This window comes from Hemicordylus capensis, chromosome 13 (assembly GCF_027244095.1).
Source record: "Hemicordylus capensis ecotype Gifberg chromosome 13, rHemCap1.1.pri, whole genome shotgun sequence".
Taxonomy (NCBI): Eukaryota; Metazoa; Chordata; class Lepidosauria; order Squamata; family Cordylidae; genus Hemicordylus; species Hemicordylus capensis.
Window position 1 is genome coordinate 6,289,884 of NC_069669.1, and position 17,463 is coordinate 6,307,346.

General features: G+C 48.3%; 2 protein-coding genes and 1 long non-coding RNA gene across 8 annotated transcripts in view; 1 reads left to right on the forward strand and 2 right to left on the reverse strand.

Annotated features, from left to right (window-relative positions):
- Positions 1 to 8,782, reverse strand: part of GSPT1 (G1 to S phase transition 1) — a 33,142-nt gene extending 24,360 nt beyond the window's left edge. Inside the window, exon 1 of one of the 2 annotated variants that reach the window (XM_053275835.1) lies at positions 7,972 to 8,782. In XM_053275835.1, the coding sequence (XP_053131810.1) occupies positions 7,972 to 8,380 (409 nt within the window). In that variant the 5' untranslated portion in view covers positions 8,381 to 8,782. The remainder of the gene's footprint in view (positions 1 to 7,971) is intronic. The other variant, XM_053275834.1, reaches the window with a different exon arrangement.
- Positions 8,783 to 12,251: 3,469 nt separating this feature from the next.
- Positions 12,252 to 13,589, reverse strand: LOC128336368 (uncharacterized). The gene is made up of 3 exons (XR_008311935.1): positions 13,300 to 13,589; positions 13,114 to 13,203; positions 12,252 to 12,471 (listed from the first exon to the last, which is right to left on the reverse strand). It is a non-coding gene; the product is annotated as an uncharacterized LOC128336368 (long non-coding RNA).
- Positions 13,590 to 13,807: 218 nt separating this feature from the next.
- Positions 13,808 to 17,463, forward strand: part of SNX29 (sorting nexin 29) — a 195,765-nt gene continuing 192,109 nt past the window's right edge. For 4 of the 5 annotated variants that reach the window (XM_053275828.1, XM_053275829.1, XM_053275832.1 and 1 more), the window contains exon 1: positions 13,809 to 13,960. In XM_053275828.1, coding sequence (XP_053131803.1) covers positions 13,954 to 13,960 — 7 coding nt within the window. In that variant the 5' untranslated portion in view covers positions 13,809 to 13,953. Of the gene's footprint in view, positions 13,961 to 17,463 lie in introns of all 5 variants that reach the window. The other variant, XM_053275833.1, reaches the window with a different exon arrangement.

Sequence of the window (17,463 nt, forward strand, 5' to 3'; positions counted from 1 at the left end):
AGCTTTTAGAAGACCATTGCAGATGTGGCCACTGTGGGCCGAAAGTGAGGTCATTAACTCACTGAAAGTCTTGCAATGCCCTCACCTCTTTTCCATCTCTAGGGGCACAGGCCTTGTCAAAAATCACAATAAGCATTTGTCTGCCAGATAGCAGCAACCACCCCAGCAGGCTCCTGCAGTACAGGGACCTAAAGACATACATTAGGGACATCTAAGGGCTTGGAATGTCCAGCAGTGTTTTTTTGGTTGGTTTTTTTAAACTTTGAAGAGCAGATACCCATTTCTCATCACAATCTGCTTTTTTTCAGAAGTGATTTGCCACATGGCACTGGGGCCACTGCTGTTCGAGAAACTCAAGCCACCATTCTGCTTGCATATACACAACTAGCGGCACAGTTCTTTGGATCCAGGCCTGTGTTTACAAACAGGGCATCTGCTGTTCTTATGCAACTAGTGCAGATGTTTAACCATTTAAAAAAAAAGGATGTAAACAAACAGGAAAATTAAACCAGGGACAAGATTAAGATCTTATTTAAACACAGAAGCTGAAGACTCGGAGCCTAAAGTAGACGACTAGAAGCTTAGCTTAGGTAAAGCACAGTCATAAGAACAGCCCTTCTGGATCAGGCCTCCAAGGTCTCTCTAGTCCAGCAGTCCTATCAGGTTATGGCTAAAAGGGCCAGAGCTGTTCCAAGGAAGTTTTCACATGATAAAAATGATTTGACAACAGTTTAAGGGGAAGGAAGCCCACTTTAGAGGCATTTAAACACAAAATACAATTTATACACTTTGACTTATTTAATGCATTTCCCCAGCTCCGAGTCATTTGAAATCCTCAGGTGTCAGCCTCAATAGTGAGGACTCAGCATCAGATTCTTATGCTTAAGTAGTTACATCCCAGGAGAAGCAAGCAGGCACTTGAGCCTTCTTGTATTCTGGGTATTTTATAAGGCGGCTTCCTTCCCAACCTCAGAAGGTAGCCTTCAACTCTTTTAGGACTGGCCAAACTAGCTGTGCTGGCCTCACAGTTCAATTTAGATCATGGAGATAGATTTAAAGTGCTGCTCAGACAGGCAGAACTGGACGACAGCTCTGTGCTTCCCACTCACCCCAGCTGTTTTGCCTTAGCTATTTCTCTCTCGGCAGGGGCTTCTTCAGGCCTGAGCCCCACTCGGAGAAAAGCCAGTGCAGAACTGGCTTGGGAGCAGAGGAGCACAGCAGGGGGAAGGGGTCAGCACTCCTCAGCACACACCCTAATGTCTTTTAAATGTCCCCTTCAATGCTGTAGCAGAGCTGGTCTGGTGGTAGCAAGCATGACTTGTCCCCATAGCTAAGCAGGGTCTGCCCTGGTTGCATCTGAATGGGAGACTAGAAGTGTGAGCACTGGAAGATATTCCCCTCAGTAGGGGATGGAGCCGCTCTGGGAAGAGCAGAAGGTTTCAAGTTCCCTCCCTGGCAGCATCTCCAAGATAGGAGATGTCTTGGAGATGCTGCCAGGGAGGGAACTGGGAGCCACTCTGGGCATCTAGGCTCCATCCCCTAAGGGGAATACCTTACAGTGCTCACACTTCTATGTCTTCAGTTGTAAGACAGAGCTTAAAAACCAGGCTCCTATTCTAAATTTAAAGCACATTTATCTCAGCAGCAACAAAGGTAAAGACTGAGAAATAATGGTCCACTTTTGTTCTGGCCTTATACATTTATGCAACACATCCCATTAAAAAGGATCAATAATATTTTATATCCTTCCAGGTATTATGCAAAGTATTGTGGCTATGAAACTTTAAACCCCATGACAGTGGCATTAAACCGATTTCTGAGATTAGACCTGTACTCCTGTTCCAATGAAAAGGCTTTAATATGCCATTTCTGATTCAAAGTGCTCAACCATACTACTTCAGATGTCATTCTGAAGTGGCTTCTGACTGCAACACTTCATTTGTTATGCTTAATAAAAAGCATTTTGTGGAAAATAATGTGGGACTGCGGTTACAGCTGAGCTCTGCATTCCAGATTAGTTTTCAAGGCATTCAAACCAGACCAAGTCACATTAGCCACTGTATGTGTCACATACAGGAGGAGGTGAATCTGACAGAAGCAAACCCTCCAACCAGGAGATTAAAAATAAAGGAGAAAGTAGCAGTGTACTGACATCCCAGAAAGGATACATTTCCAGAAAGCCAAGGCAATTTTTCCCCTTTGAAAGAGCAAAAAGGGAGCCCATCCCAAAGACTTAGGAGTCAGACTTGGAAAGGCTCAAGTTCTTTGGAACAAACCCTACTAAGAGTTGAAATGCATCCAATTTAGTAGACACCCACAACAAAGTTTTAGTATTTTCAGCCCTGTTTAGATTCCAGTGGTAAGAACACCATAAAAACTCATCTAGGACACACCAAGAAGAACTTGAAGGCTGTGTGCTACGCTTGCTTCCAAGTTCTTCCTTTATGAAGTTGCAGCTCCACTAGTGGTGCTCAGTAGCCCCCAATGGGTGGGGCTTGACTGTCATTACTCAGTGAGGAGGTAAATGCACTCTGCACATGCTTTGAGGAGAATTCACTTCAGATATAGCAGGTCCAGCTTGGTGCCTAAGTCTTTGCTCGAACAATTTACTGTATGCTGTAAGAATCCACTCTTTCGGCAGTCCAGTGAAACATGCATTTGATTCCTTGGTTGGATCTTGGTACAATGTGGTCAGAACATTAAACAAGACAAAACCTGCCGTACTTACAATATACTTTTGCTCTTATTTGTAACCCCCTCTACTGAAAGTTCATTCCATAAGCCAAAGGATTAAATCTTAAGCAAGTGGGTTGCCTACAGCTTGCAGGTATAACCTCCTGGACTTCCCTCTGAACACTTAGCAGACTAAGTAAGAATTAAAATGACTTCTTCTGTCAGCTTCAGGAGGGGACAAGTACAGACTATGAAATGTTTAATCACTGTAACACAAATGGGGGTGGAGAAGAAAGGAGACAAAACTTTGCCTTCTTCCAAAGCAAGGAGCTCAGCAGCCCTGGCTGAGCAGGAATTGCACCAGCACCTTGGACACTATTCAGCCTTCCCATTGCAAAGAACACACAGGGGACGGGATGGCTGATCTATAAAGGGGAGCTGCTTCCAAGGAAAGGATGAATGGTTAGTTACTGAATGAAGTGCTGCTCTAAGCACCATGGGCAAGCACGCCGACAAATGCAGCAGGTAGACTGTAGAACAGTTGGACCTGTGTCAGAAACAAAATCCTGAGACCTCAAACCCACTGAAGAATGGGTCATTCCAGCCTGCCTTCTCCCCCAAGCCTCAGCTGTTGTAAATCCCAGTCTGTCTGGCTAAGCCAAACAACTCCCCAAGCTCGATGGGAAAACCTAGGACATCTGGGTTGGGGATCCATCAGATTTAGGACGAACAGGGGAGCTCTGAGTAAAAATGTTGCTCGGCAGCAGGAAACCAGCGCATTACCATCCAGTCAGTGTTCTCTCTAGTTTTTTCCATCTGTGTGTGGAATGAGTTTTGTTCTGGGCAGCAGCATCAAGGCTGTGTGTGTGTGCACCTGCATTCAGAATGGGGCCTTCCTGATACAACCTGAGTGGGATCTAAAATTAACTGAGTGGACACCAAAAAACGTGTGAGCACAGGCATGTGCGGACGCCTTAGAGGGAACACTGCATCCAGCTATGCTCCCTCCCCACGTGTATATCTCTAGCTTGCCTCACTTTCATACCATGCAGCTCCTCAAAAGAGAGAGAACGTGCATGAGCACCCTACCTTGAAATCCTCAAGTTCCTTCACACTTCTGACATTTTATGCCTACAACCCAATTCAACTCCTCCCGACAAACCTTTGCTGAGCCTATTCAGGCTGTAAGCTCTTTGAGGCAGGGAACACTCTCCTGTTTGCTGAACAGGGCAGACTGCTGCATAATCATCCACTAAGCTCTCTGTACAGGCCTTCAGAAGAAAGAATAACGAGCAAGCACAACAGAATAGGGAGAGGGACTTCAGAACAAAGGTCTGCAAAAGCATGTCCCCTCATTCGAATCCCAGACTTGTGACAGAAAGTGAGGCTCTCTTGAACACCCGCATGGCTTTGCTCTTATCTAGTGGAGTGATGCTCCAGACCCATCTGGCTCAGCACCCTGTTTCACACCAAGGTCACCAGATGCCTTGGGAAGCCACACAACCAGGAGATGAAGGCATGCCCTTTCTCCTGACCTTGGCCCCCTGCAACGAGTATTTAGAGTACCACTGCACATCACATTCAGCTTCCTGAATACATAGTTTATGTCTCCTGCTGCTGCTCTTCTAAGTTCTGCCTCTGAACATGGAGGTAGCCTGTAGCCAGTCTGTAGCCATCCGGACTAATAGGAACATAGGAAGCTGCCTTCTGCTGAGTCAGACCATTGGTCCATCCAGATAGGTATTGTCTACCCCAGGGGTAGGCAACCTTAGCTATCCAGCTGTTAAACCAGGGATCCTCAACATTGGGCCCCCAGATGTTCTTGGACTTCAACTCCCATAATCCCCAGCCAAAGGCCACTGGGCCTGGGGATTATGGGAGTTGAAGTCCAAGAACACCTGGGGGCCCAACGTTGAGGATCCCTGTGTTAAACTACAACTCCCACCACCTCCAAACACAATTGTAATGGGGATGATGGGAGTTGTAGTTCAAAAACAGCTGGAGAACCAAGGCTGCGTACTCCTAGTCTTCACAGCCTGGAAGCGGCTCTCCAAGGGTTCAGGCGGGTGTCTTTCCCAGCCCTACCTGGAGATGCTGCCAGGGATTGAACCTGAGACCTTCAGCATGCAAAGCAGATGCTCTGCCACTGAGCTCTGGCCCCACCCCCTAAGGGGAATATCCTACAGTGCTCACATGCTTTCTCCCATCCAATGAAAACCAAGGTGGACTCTGCTTAGCAAATGGGTCAATTCATGCTTGCTACCACAAGACCAACTCAAGACCAAAAAAAGCTCAGACTCCTCTAGTCTTAGTAACTGGCTATACTAGCTAGAGAAGACTGCATCTCATTTTAAGAAACATTATTCTGGAGCTAGATGCAAAAGGAAAATTCACCCCCAGCAGCTATCACTGGAATGCACTCAATGAGACTTACTGTGGAATAAAGAAACACAAGATTTCTCTGCATACGGACTGCAAATCTCAACACAGGCAGATAATGGCCTAAACACCAACTCTTCAAACATAACTATAACTTCATAACTATTCATAACTGGATTGTGAGTGATTGATCAAGGGGTCACTATAAATTATTATTAATTATATTAATTCAATTTCTATACCGCCCTTCCAAAATGGCTCAGGGCGGTTTACACAGAGAAACAACAAATAAATAAGATAGATCCTTGTCCCCAAATTGATTGCAAGTTATTCATAACTTCAGTATTGCAACTGTTCATAACTTCAACTATTCATAACCAAGTCCCAATTACCACAGCCAATAGGGCTGCACAACTTTGGCCCTCCAGCTGTTTCTAAACTACAACTCCCATCACCCTCAGCCACAGTGGCCAATAGTGAGGGATGATGGGATCTGTAAGTCAGTCGCTGTAGGAGAGCCGTTGTTCTGCAGCTCTGAAGGTTAACTCGTGTTGGCAAAATGTGAATGATTTTTAGATCAAAGGGCAAATTTACACTTAAGCAAATCTCAGTAGTCAGTATCTAAATGGAAACGGCCCAAGAACCTTGTGCACCGCTCTTTCAGGACGACACAAATTATTCTCCTGCCAAGAAAAGCAGGACATTTTCAAGAAGGTGGAATAATTTACACTCAAGCAATCTCGATCTAAAGGTTATAACCCTGAAACAGGTATTAGGAAACAACAAGCCTCAGAAACCAGTTACTACGTTCCCAAAACATCTTGCATCACTATCCAGGATTCACTGCATGACCTTGAAGCACATCATGCCTATTATCTTCTCCACCCTTCCTGGGGGTGGGAATGTTACAGTGTCTCAAGTACCCACTGCAGAAAATGCCAAGATTCAAAGTAAAAACCAACAACAGTATCATGGCAGAACAAAGCAACAGCTGGCATTACACCTATGAATAAATCCACGATTCACCTACAAAGCACATGTCAACATGAATCTTGTTGCCCAAAAGCCAAACTTAAATAAAAAGTCAAGCTCTATCCAGCAAAAAAGGTGCTCAAGTGTAACATCTGAAGCCCAGCTACTCCACTAGGGCTTCGGCTAGCCACTGGTTAATGCATATGGATTAACTGATCATAATGGACTCTTTGCAGAGTCCACAAGAATCCATTGATGACAAAAAACAACAAAATTCCTGCCATCCTGGCTTTCCCCACATGAGGACCACAGGAGAAATGGAATTGTTTTAAGCTATCATAATTCATAAATGCACACATATTAACAGGCAGATCAATGCCTCTGGTTTCTACAATTTACCACACTCCTTTTCCTATACTTAAATGTGCTTCATGTATACTGCCTGTGAAGGTTTGGAATTAGAAGCAAGCCAGGACAGTGGATTGGATGGAGTGTCAGGCTAGGACTGAGAAGACCAAGGCTCAAATCTTCAGCCTTGAACCTCAAGGACTGACTCAAGACCACTCAATATTTCCCAACTTGTAGCCTACTTCCCAGAGTTGTTGTGACCAGGAACGGGGTGGGGGGAAGATATAACAGAAGAAGAACCTTGCTGGGTCAGGATCAAAGCCTATCTAGTCCAGCACCCTGTTTCCCACATTGGCCCACCAGATCCCTCTGGGAAGCCCACAAGCCCCCTCTCCTACTGATGCTCTCCTGCAACTGGTTTTTGGTGTCCATGTGGGTCCCCCACATTCACCTCTCTGGAGATCTACTTCATTACATTTTAACAGGTGTCTTCAGAACACAGAAAAGCCATCCAACAAATCTTGACCGTGTTCCCTCGACAGACAACAGATTCTTGACAAAATTACCAGACAAAAAACATTTGTGGAAGGGAGAACTAAGGGGCTTCCCTTTATCCCCCATACAAGTAACTTACTAAGAGCAGAAACAGGGCCACCTGGCCCAAGGGCAGATCTAGGCTCTACAGTTCACTTTCTAGGTACCGTGCACCTATGGCACCTGAGGTCAAGCCCGAGCCTAACCTCACCTCAGTCCCACCCCCAGCCCCTTAATTTTTCTGCCCTCTCCCCTGCAACAAAGGTGGCAGAGCACTTAGTTCACCGCACTTGAACTGGAGAGACTCAGGTTCAAATCCCTCCCAACCCACTTGGCCATAAAGGCGACGGGGTCATCTGGGGAGCAGTCACCATTCTGTCTTGGCCTGATCTACCTTGCAGGGCTGTTCGAGTAGCATAGAGGAAAGCAAGAGAGAGAAAGGGGTGGGTGGTGCGGTTCACTCTTGGCTTGACCTACCTCACAGGGCTGTTGTAAGAGTAGTGTAGAGGAAAGCAGAGAAAAAGAAGGCACGATTCTCTCTCAGCCTGACCTATCTCCCAAGACTATTGTGAGGACACACTAAGCAGAAGGAAGCAAAAGGAGAAGGGGAGAGAGAGAAGGCTACACCATTCTTGCCCAGCTTGATTTACCTCGCAGGGCAAAGCAGGAGCAAGGGTGGGGGGAAACGAGAGGGGGAGGAGAAGAGAAGACTACACAGGCACGATCCCCGCTTCGCCTGGCCTACCTCGCAGGGCTACTGTGAAGACAAACTTCAGTAGGAGGAAACAAACTACTTGGAAGGCTACCTAGGAACGCTTCTCTCCCGGCTGGATCGACTCTCTTTCTCCGCCTGGCCTACCTGGCAGGGCTCAGCAGAGGGAGAAAGAGAAGCCGCCGCCTGGGCGTGCTCGAGGGTGGGAGGCCTCCCCCACCCTTCAGGGCCGACGCGGCAGCGCGACGCCCGCGAGGGGCAGAGAGAAGCTGGCGGGGAGGCGCCCGCCCAGGCCCCGGAGGCTGCGGCTGGAGAGCGGCGACCCCCACCCACCCCTCTCGCCCTCCCCTCACCGTGGGGCGTCGTGGCCGGCGTCGGCAGGCCCGGCGGCGGGGGCGAAGGCGGCGTCGGCAGGCCCGGGGCGGGCGCGGAGGCCGGGCCCGGCCCGCTCCTCTGGAAGGCCGGCACGAAGACGGCCGCGTGGACATTGGGCACGAAGGGCTTGGCGTTGACGTTGAGGTGCCGGCTGAAGGCCGCGCCCAGCTGCTGCTGCTCTTCCTGCTGCTGCTCCTCGTCCGCAGCGGCGGCGGCGTCGAGCAGGGCCGGGCTGGGCGCCTCGTCGGCGTCCGGGGCTGAGCCAGCCGGGCCTCCTCCTCCTCCTCCTCCGCCGCTGCCGGGCTCGAGGTCCGCCTGGTCCCAGCAGTCCGGCGCCGAGTCGCTGCTGCTGCTGCCGCTGCTGCTACTGCCGCCGTTCGCCTCCATCTTGCGCCGCGCCCCTGCGCGAGCCTCCTCTGCGCCGCTGCCCGAAGCCTCTCCCGGCGTCCTGCGGGTGGAGGGGGTGGGGAGCCGCGCCGGCGGCACCGACTCAGCCGCTCGCTCCGCGTGTGCCCCGACGCCCGACGCCCGTGCGCAGTGTGGCCTCCCCGAGCTGCCGTACGCGGCTTTCCCCGCAGGCGCCGTCGCCGGTGGCCATCTTGGTAGTCCTTCCCCACCGCCGCCAAGACTCAGCAGAACGGCCGGCCGAAGGGAGGCGGACTACGCTTCCCGGGAGGCCGCGCGCGAGCGAGCCAGCGCTCCGCGGAGGACCATGGGAAACACACGCTTCCCGCTCCCTCCTCTCTCCAGCACAGACAGGAACCACGGCTCCCGGCAGCCTTTGCGCGAGACGTTCTCCCCTCACCCCCAACCGCCTTCTCCGCACCGCCCTTGGTGTGGACGTCGTGGGCGGCCGTGCCACCGCTCAGCAAACGGACTAGGAATCCCAGCGAGCTTTGCGCTCCAGCGTATCGGTGGGAATGTGACGCTAGGCCCAGGAAGACGGTGGGAGTTGTAGTTCATTGTAGAAAAAAGCCGGTGCTGCAGTCTCCGCGATGAATTTTATAACAGAAAGACAGTGTGGATTCGCCCCACACCCACGCCGCTCCCGCACAAACGAGGGACGTTAGAAAGACAAGGCTGTGCTGGCTGCTCCCCAGGTGGAAGCGGAGTGGCTAATAAGACCTCGCACTGCTAGGAAAAGGCTGCCACGTGGTGCAAGATTGCACATAATTCACCTTGCCACAGACAGTTTTCACTTTTCAGGCACCCACTTCCTGGAGAGTTGCTTTTATTTTAAAAGAAGAGAAAGAAAAGCTTTATGAAGCTCAGGTGCCATGCCAGTGAACACAAAGCTTTTATTTGGGGTATCATTTTAATTTCATGAAATGGCCACCAGCAGCAAGGTGGATGGACTTGATTAGGACAGTGATGAATGCACCACAGAGACCTTCAAGGCCAAGTTGAAGACGGATCATCCTGGACTGAGAATCTATCTATGTGGTCGCTAAGAGTTGACCCCAACTTGACGGCACTTAATCAAGGGCGTGAGGCTGCCCTTGAAGAATATTCGGAAACTGCAGCGAGTGCAAAACGCGAAAAAGATTTTCCGCTGTGCAGCCCCGTTTGGGAGGGAGATCAGCCGGCACTGCATTGGGCAGTGTGGGCCAGATTTGCCCCATTTGTGGCGGTGGGGGGGAGATTTGGGAGGAAGATCGGCCCAATGCAGTGAGGGCCGATTTTGGTCCCCAATGGGGGCCGCACGGCACTGTTTGGTAGTGAAATAACGACCCCCATGTCTGGTGTCAGATGCGGGCTATGTTTCTAGGGGTAGCAGCCTGGGTTCTTTGAACCTGTTTGTCCAATGGTGGCTCCGCCCCTGGGAAGTGCACAGATCAGGATGCAGAAACACCGTCTAGGTGGCCAGTCAGCCCTTCAGCAGGCAGAGCTCTGTGTACAGAAAGATAAGACACCCTAGTGAACCAAAGGCAAGTGGGCAGGCCTGGCCTGTGTTGCATGCCAGTGAACGAATGAGTTTGGTTTCACGTTACAGGAGGCTTTGAGTGGATACTTGTCACTAGACACTGCTAGGCAAAAGCCTGGACTGGGACATAATCGGACAACACCATGCAGGAGATGTGGCCTGGATGAAGGCCAAGGCTTCTACACGGAGGCCAGTGATTTGCCACGGGTAAATGGCAAAAACTTACAGGGCTTCAGAAATGAACATTTTAACGAAATGAAAAGGTAATGGACTTTTGAAGAGCCGGCATGCTCTAGTGGTTAGAGTGTTGGGTCTAGGACCAGGGAGACCTGAGTACAAATCCCTGTTCCGCCATGGGACTCACTGGATGACTCTGGCAGCATCTCCAAGATCGGGCTGAGAGAGACTCCTGCCTGCAGCCTTGGAGAAGCCGCTGCCAGTCTGTGGAGACAATACTGAGCTAGATGTACCCAAGGGTGTGACTCAGTAGAAGGCAACTTCTTATGTTCTTATGTCCCCACACTGCCCTGGGCTCCTCAGCAGGAAGAGCAGGATATAAATGTAAAAACAAATAAATAAAAACAAACATCACTTGTGGGCAGGGCAAGAGATGTGTGCTCCCTCTGGTCTGGCATTCTGTTTCCTAATGGGTGGCGCCAGAACCTGAGGGGTATACTCGAGTGAAACAAGGGCCGTAACCCAGAATTTGGCGGGTATACTTGTGTGAAGTAAGAGCCGTAACCCAGAATTTGGCTTTTAAAAAGCCAAATCTGGCAACCTGATATCATGTCCCTCATGATATCTAGTTTGGCCTGAAGTATGCAAACAGTCTAGATTCATTGTTTTAGCCAAAGGTTAGCACAAAGTGTACCAGAATTTACAAAGCAAAGAATTAAAATCTGGCTCACATCAATACCATTAATTTATTATTATTATTATTATTACATTTATATCCCGCTCTTCCTCCAAGGAGCCCAGAGCGGTATACTACATACTTTGAGTTTCTCTTTCACAACAGCCCTGTGAAGTAGGTTTGGCTGAGAGAGAAGTGACTGGCCCAGAGCCACCCAGGTAGTTTTCATGGCTGAATGGGGATTTGAACTTAGGTCTCCCTGATCGCAGAACAAAAGAACTCCCATTACAATGTAATCAGTAATCATGATCATTCAGTCTTGACAAAGACTGATTTATATGGGGGGGGGAATGTGTGGTTTAAAAACCATAAAACAATTGCTGCCTTGCTTTTTACTGTAGAGGTTTTTTATCCATCAGATATAGGGTTAGTTGCTTTATAAATTAAAAAAAAAACCCAAAACATTTCCCAAAATTGTCACTGGGTGTCACTCTTAAATCCATAATACTTTGAAAGGCAGATTTGTGTAGGGGAAAAATTAATTTGGGGCTTTGGTATATGTATTAATTTGTAATGCCATTAATTCCACAATGTAAAATCTCTGTACGCAAGATTATCAGGAGAATGAATTTAGGAACTATATTTTACAGATGGGTTTAATTATAGCATATGCATTTTGCTAGAGTAATGCTGTCACGGAATAGCACTAATTATTTGCGTTTGAAAGACCAACTCTTTGTAGATTACACCCAATTTCTTTTCAATTGTTTTAAAAACTGTATTAGAGTATATGACTCCGGATTCCTCCCTGCTTTATCTGGATTTCAAAAATATTAATAAAAAATAATTGTGAGAAGTGGGTTGCTGTTTGCATGGGGTATCTGTTCATTTTACTTTTTTGGGAACTTTGTTGTACTAAGTGGATCAACAAGATCCCCATTCAGACATTTTGCTGTACAAGTGTACAGATGTCTGTACACTTGTACGTGTGTTTGTGAGAATGACTGTACCCGTGTTCAGTTTAAAAGTGAACCTGGATACAGGCCCTTCAAATGCATGACACAGACAGGAAGTGTACTTCCGTACCTGCATTCATCATAACATGTGAATGACTGTACCTGTGTACAATGTACACTCGCACGAGTGTTGAACATAACGTGTGAATGTGCCTAAGGTCTTTGGTAAATCCTGTTTCCAGCTCCTCCCCTCTCCCACTAATACTTGGTAGAGCATCTGCTTTGCATGCAGACAATCCCAGGTTTATCCCTGGCAGCACCTCCAGGTAGGGTTGGGAATGACTCCTGCCTGAAACCTGGGTCAGCTGCTGCCAGTCAGTGTAGACAATACTGAGCGAGATTGACCAATGGTCTGACTTCACAGGAGGCAGCTTCCTGTGTTTCCCTTCACCACAATCACACAGAAGAGTGGTTTGACATGATATTAGTGAGAGGCTTCAATCCACTCCAAACCAGACACTAGTTGAAATTTTCTTTTATTTGTTATTATTTGAAGATTTAGATCACGATTTATACTGCTCAAGCATGTTTGCTCACAAGTCAGTGCAAGTGATTTCAATGGGACTTTATGTGCACAGGATTGCAGCGTTAGAGGTATAGAAATAAAAGCAAAAATATTCCTCACTACCTCCTACATCCCCAGGCACTGATCCAACTCCGGGCACGTGCCTGTACATATGTAGCCCTGAATAAAGAAAGAAAAAAAGCTGTTATTTCTGAAGTGGTTTTGAATTGCTTGACAGCTGCTAAAATGTTGGTAGTCGGGTATTGGAGACAATCCCAAACTGATCTTCCAAATGTTCAGTGACAGATTTTGAACAGATTTGGTCAAGATGTATAGACTGACACCATAATTGCTGAAAGAAGGAAGAGGTTCTGTACTTAATAAGTGGAATGCAAACTTTTGCGAGGATAGTTTTGCTGCTGGAATGAGAAAGCGTTCCAATGATCAATGAAGTTTCCATCACAGTTTTTAGAAAGCAAGTGAAATCTTGGCTTTTTACCCAGGCTTTTATATGATTGTTTCTATTGCTGCTGCTTTGTATTTCTAATGATTATATTGTGCTTGTTTTTAATCTCTTAATCAGCTTTGTATTTTTCTAGCTTGCTATTTTAATTCTGTAATTTGTATAGTCTTGTTTTAACTTTCGTGTGAACCGCCTTGAGATTGTTTTAATGAAAGGCAGAATACAAATTTAACAACAAAGAAAAATAAAATGACACAACCTGTCTTTTGTTCTCTGATAAGGGCCTGTGGTGGGTCTACTCTGTATCAGCCTTGTAATTAAACCCATAACATTTACCTGCGTGCAAATATTCTGCTCACCTGTTTCAGTGGGCTTGCCCTTCTTGTTGATGATGCTGTCAGGGCCAACTTCTTTTGGAAAAGGGTGTTTTGGTTTGTTCGGGGGGGTGCCTGGGTGGGTAAGTGACAGCCTCAGGAATGCTCAGGGGTGCACCTAAGTAATTGGGGTGTCTGGACCGCCCCCGCTATGAGGCCCCCAAAACCTACTTTTTTGGGGGGGGGCTCCTGCAGCCACCCTGTGCCCGCCGTGCCGAACCTCTGCTTTCTTTTTGCATAATCTAAGCTGCCATGTGCACGGCCGAGGGGTGGTGGCTGGGGGGTGAGCAGAGCAGGCTCACCTCCCCACTCCCGGTGCTGGTCAATGAGACCACTGGGCCTGTCCGTTGACTACAACTCCCATCGTCCCCAGCCAAAGGCCCTTGCAGCTGGGGATGATGGGAGTTGTTGTTGTCCACCACGTCTCTGGGAAGCCCTGTTTACGGCGAGAACCCCGCCGCAGCCTAACAGAGCAGCGAACCAGGGCTCCCCCTAACAGGGCTTCCCAGCGTGACGTGGTTGACTACAACTCCCATCATCCCCAGCCAAAGCAGCTGGGAGATGTAGTCAACCAGGCCCGCGAGAATCCCAGCTACGGGGGGAACACTGTGCTCGCCTGCCCCCGCGCCCACCAGCTACAGCCCCTCGAACTGCGGATTTCCGGGCCCCGCGTGTTTTGCTTCCGGGTGACGAAAGATCGCTTCCGGTTTGGAATCTCCCGTGAAGTCCCTGTCGCGGGGCGGGGCGGAGGGAGCCGGGTCGGGCTGGGCTTGGCTTCCTTGCCCGGCGCGGAGGGGAGCTAGTCCGCTGGGGCGAGGGAGCACCATGAGCGGTGAGCGAGCCCGGCTGGGCAGCGGAAGGGAAGGGAAGGGAGGTGCGGTGAGCGCTGTCTCCACCCCGAAGGAGAGAGGCACTGGGGCTCAGGCTTCCCTGTCTGGCAGGCAGCCCGCTCCCTTCCTGAATCCCCCGCATGGGCTGGCACTCTGCACATGCTCAGAGGCGCGCCAGTTCTCCAGCCTCCCGGGTCATAGCGTTCTGGCGCAGCTTTGCTCACTGAGCCTTTTAAAGTGCGGGTGGGGGCACTGCACTCTTGGGCAGAGGGAGAGCGGCTGGTCTTCTCCAGCCCAGCATAGAGCCCCTCCCAGGGGCTGCCGCTGGTGTCTCCCTTGTGTTTCCTTATAGAGGGTTAGCCCCTTTGGGGCAGGCAGGGCGTCGCTTGTAAGGTAAAGGGTGCCGTCGAGTCGATTTCAACTCCTGGCGCCCACAGAGCCCTGTGGTTGTCTTTTGGTAGAATCCAGGAGGGGTTTACCATTGCCATCTCCCGTGCATTATGAGATGATGCCTTTCAGCATCTTCATATATCACACTTGCCCGACTTAGTACCAGTGGGGATTACAACAAGCAACCTTCTGCTTGTTAGTCAAAGCATTTCCCCGCTGTGCCACTTAAGGTGGGTTTGCAACACATGTCCCCCTCATAATTTGGACCAAAAGGTACCTTTCCAAGTGGGGGCAGTCTTATATTTAGTAGGGGGAGAGCAACTGGCCCTCTCCAATCCCAGCACAGCTTCCCTCCCACGGTTGTTTGGGGCGTGTGTGTTTTTTCCATTTATATTCTGCTCTTTCTCCAAGGAGCCCAGAGTGCTGTACATGGTTATTCTTAGCTTCACAATAACCCTGTGAGGTAGGTTAGGCTGAGAGAGATGTAACCGGCCCAGAGTCACCCAGTAAGTTTCGTGTCTGAAGGGGGATTTGATGGCTGTTGTTGGTGTCGTACTTTGAATTTCCTCTTCGATTAAGAGCCCTTTTAGGAAAGGGAGCCGTATTGTTTATTTGGTGTTCAATTTCATATGTAAACTGTTTTGAAAACATTTGTTTGGAAAAAGTGGTGTATAAATACTCATCATAACATTGTCTACACTGATTGGCATTCCTCCAGTGGTCGTTGCTGGCGCCTGATTTTTTGAATTGTGAAACCTTTAGGGACAGGGAAAGCATCATATTTATTTCTGTGATATTTTAAGGTAAATTGTTTTGAGAACTTTTGCTGATAAGCAGTAAATATTTGCAATAGTAGTACAAACTTCCCATTTCTACTGTTGAGATTTGTGTGTGACACTTTGGGCTCAGCTGCATATTCCTTTCTTCCTGCATCCACCCCATTAATTGTGTCTCTGGGTTTTCTTCTATCTCTCCTAGTCAATGTGTGTCGGCCCTTTTGTCTCAATCCCCAGGGTGTTTTCTGCACTGTGGGAGTTTGCAGCCCTTCTGTGATAGAGCAGGGTTTCTTAACCTTGGTCCCCCAGATGTTGTTGGACTACAACTCCCATCATCCTCAGCCACAAAGGCCATGTCTGGGGATGCTGGGAGCTGTAGTCCAACAACATCTGGGGGCCCACGGTTAAGAAACCCTGTGATAGTGCATCTGCTTTGCATGCAAAAGTCCCAGGTTCAGTTTTTGGCATCTCCTCGTAGGGCTGGGAAAGACTCCTGCCTGAAACCTCAGAGAGCTGTTGCTAGTCAGTGTAGGCAATGTTAATGTAGATCAGACCAAAGGTCTGATCCAGCAAAAGGCAGCTTCCTATGTCAAAAGGCTTTTAGGCATGGGGCTGTAGCTCATTGGCAGAGCATTCAGAAGGTCCCAGGCTCAATTCTTGGCATCTCTAGGTAGGGCTGGGAAAAATCCCTTTCTGAAACCCTGCAAAGTTGGTTCTGTTCAGTATTAAAAATACTGAGCTAGATGACCCAGTGGTCTGACTCGTTTTGTAAGCCACCTTCCTGTGTGGCTCCAGTCTGCAGATAACTGGAGCCAGTTATCAGTGTTCCCTCTAACGACGATTCCCAGATGATATTGATTACAACTCCCAGAACCTCCACACAAAACTCACTGCAGTTGGGGATTCTGGGAGTTGTAGTCAACAACCTCTGGGAGTCCCTGCATGCATCCTCCCTCCCCTCACTTTTTTCTAGCTAGGGGGATGGACGGGGGGAAGGCATCTTGCTGCCTTGCTGGTGCCACAGTAATTGCTGCCTGAGGTGAGCATCTCACCTTACCTCATGGAAGGGCTGCCCCGAGCAATTCCGAGAGTAACGGAATCAGGCATGTTACCACCAAAAGCAGATCTTATATATATCCCCAGCAAAAAAGATCTCCTACTGTACAGCCATATTCTTACAGAACCAGTGTTCCCTCTAACAGGGATTCCCAAATGTTGTTGACTACAACTCCCATAACCCCCAAGCAAAAGCCATTGCAGCTGGGGATTCTGGGAGTTGTAGTCAACAACATCTGGGAGTCCCTGTTAGAGGGAACACTGATGGTTCTTTGTTAGGAGTGTTGCTGCTGCATATTTTTGGGATGTATTCTCATGGAGAAATAAACCCATCAAAGATTAGGTTTACTTATGTGTAAGTCAGAGGTGCCTGTGGAGCTTTGGTTCCAGTTTGTAAGATAACTCAAATCTACTAGTTGCAAAGTTACACAAATAATTCTTTTCTTGATCACTGACTGTTTTTTACTAAGACTAATTCAACTTCCTTCAGTTTCACTTTGTATGGAAACGAATATGATTGGATTCCTCTGTTGGGCAAATATTGACTTTGGAATTCATGGCTAATTTTATGACGCTTTGTTTTGAGGTGTTGTGTGTTAATGTTGCTGGCTAAAAGAAGTAATAGTGTGGAGTAACAAATAAGGTTTTGGAAGATACCAGGTACTATTTTTCCTATTCGCTATAGTGGAAACTGTCAATTTCATTGTGATAGAAGCCTGCATGGATTCAAGCCTGCTGATACCAAATCTGCTATCATGGACTAACATAGCTATGCCTCTGGTTAGAGAAAGTTACTTCCTTGGAAATGTAATCCTTAGAATGCCTAAGGCTATGTAGATTGAGAGGACCCCAAACTCGGGGCTTGCTAAATGCCAGCCGCCAGGGAGCCATGGTGTGTAGAAATTTAAGCATGGTTCCCAGACTAGGATATTCAGCGGGAGAGTTATTTAATCAAATCTTTCTTTGTCCCAGGCAGTCTGGTTTCTGGTCTAAGTACATTTCCTGTAAAGGGGATAAAGAGAAGCCCATTTACCTTATCTTCTGTGGTGTCTGTTACAAAGTCTGGTAATTTGTGCAGTTGTCCATATTCTGGCTCCTAAATTTTGGGTCTGGCTCTTGGATCCAAAGAACGTTTGTCAAGGTCTGTTGCGAATGTTAAGGAAGGAGAGATGGTCTTGGGGTTGCGAGCATGAATTATCCCCTTGGCCAAGCAGGGTCTGCCCTGCTTTGTATTTGGATGGGTGACTATATGTGAGTGCTGTAAGATAGTCCCCATAGGGGAT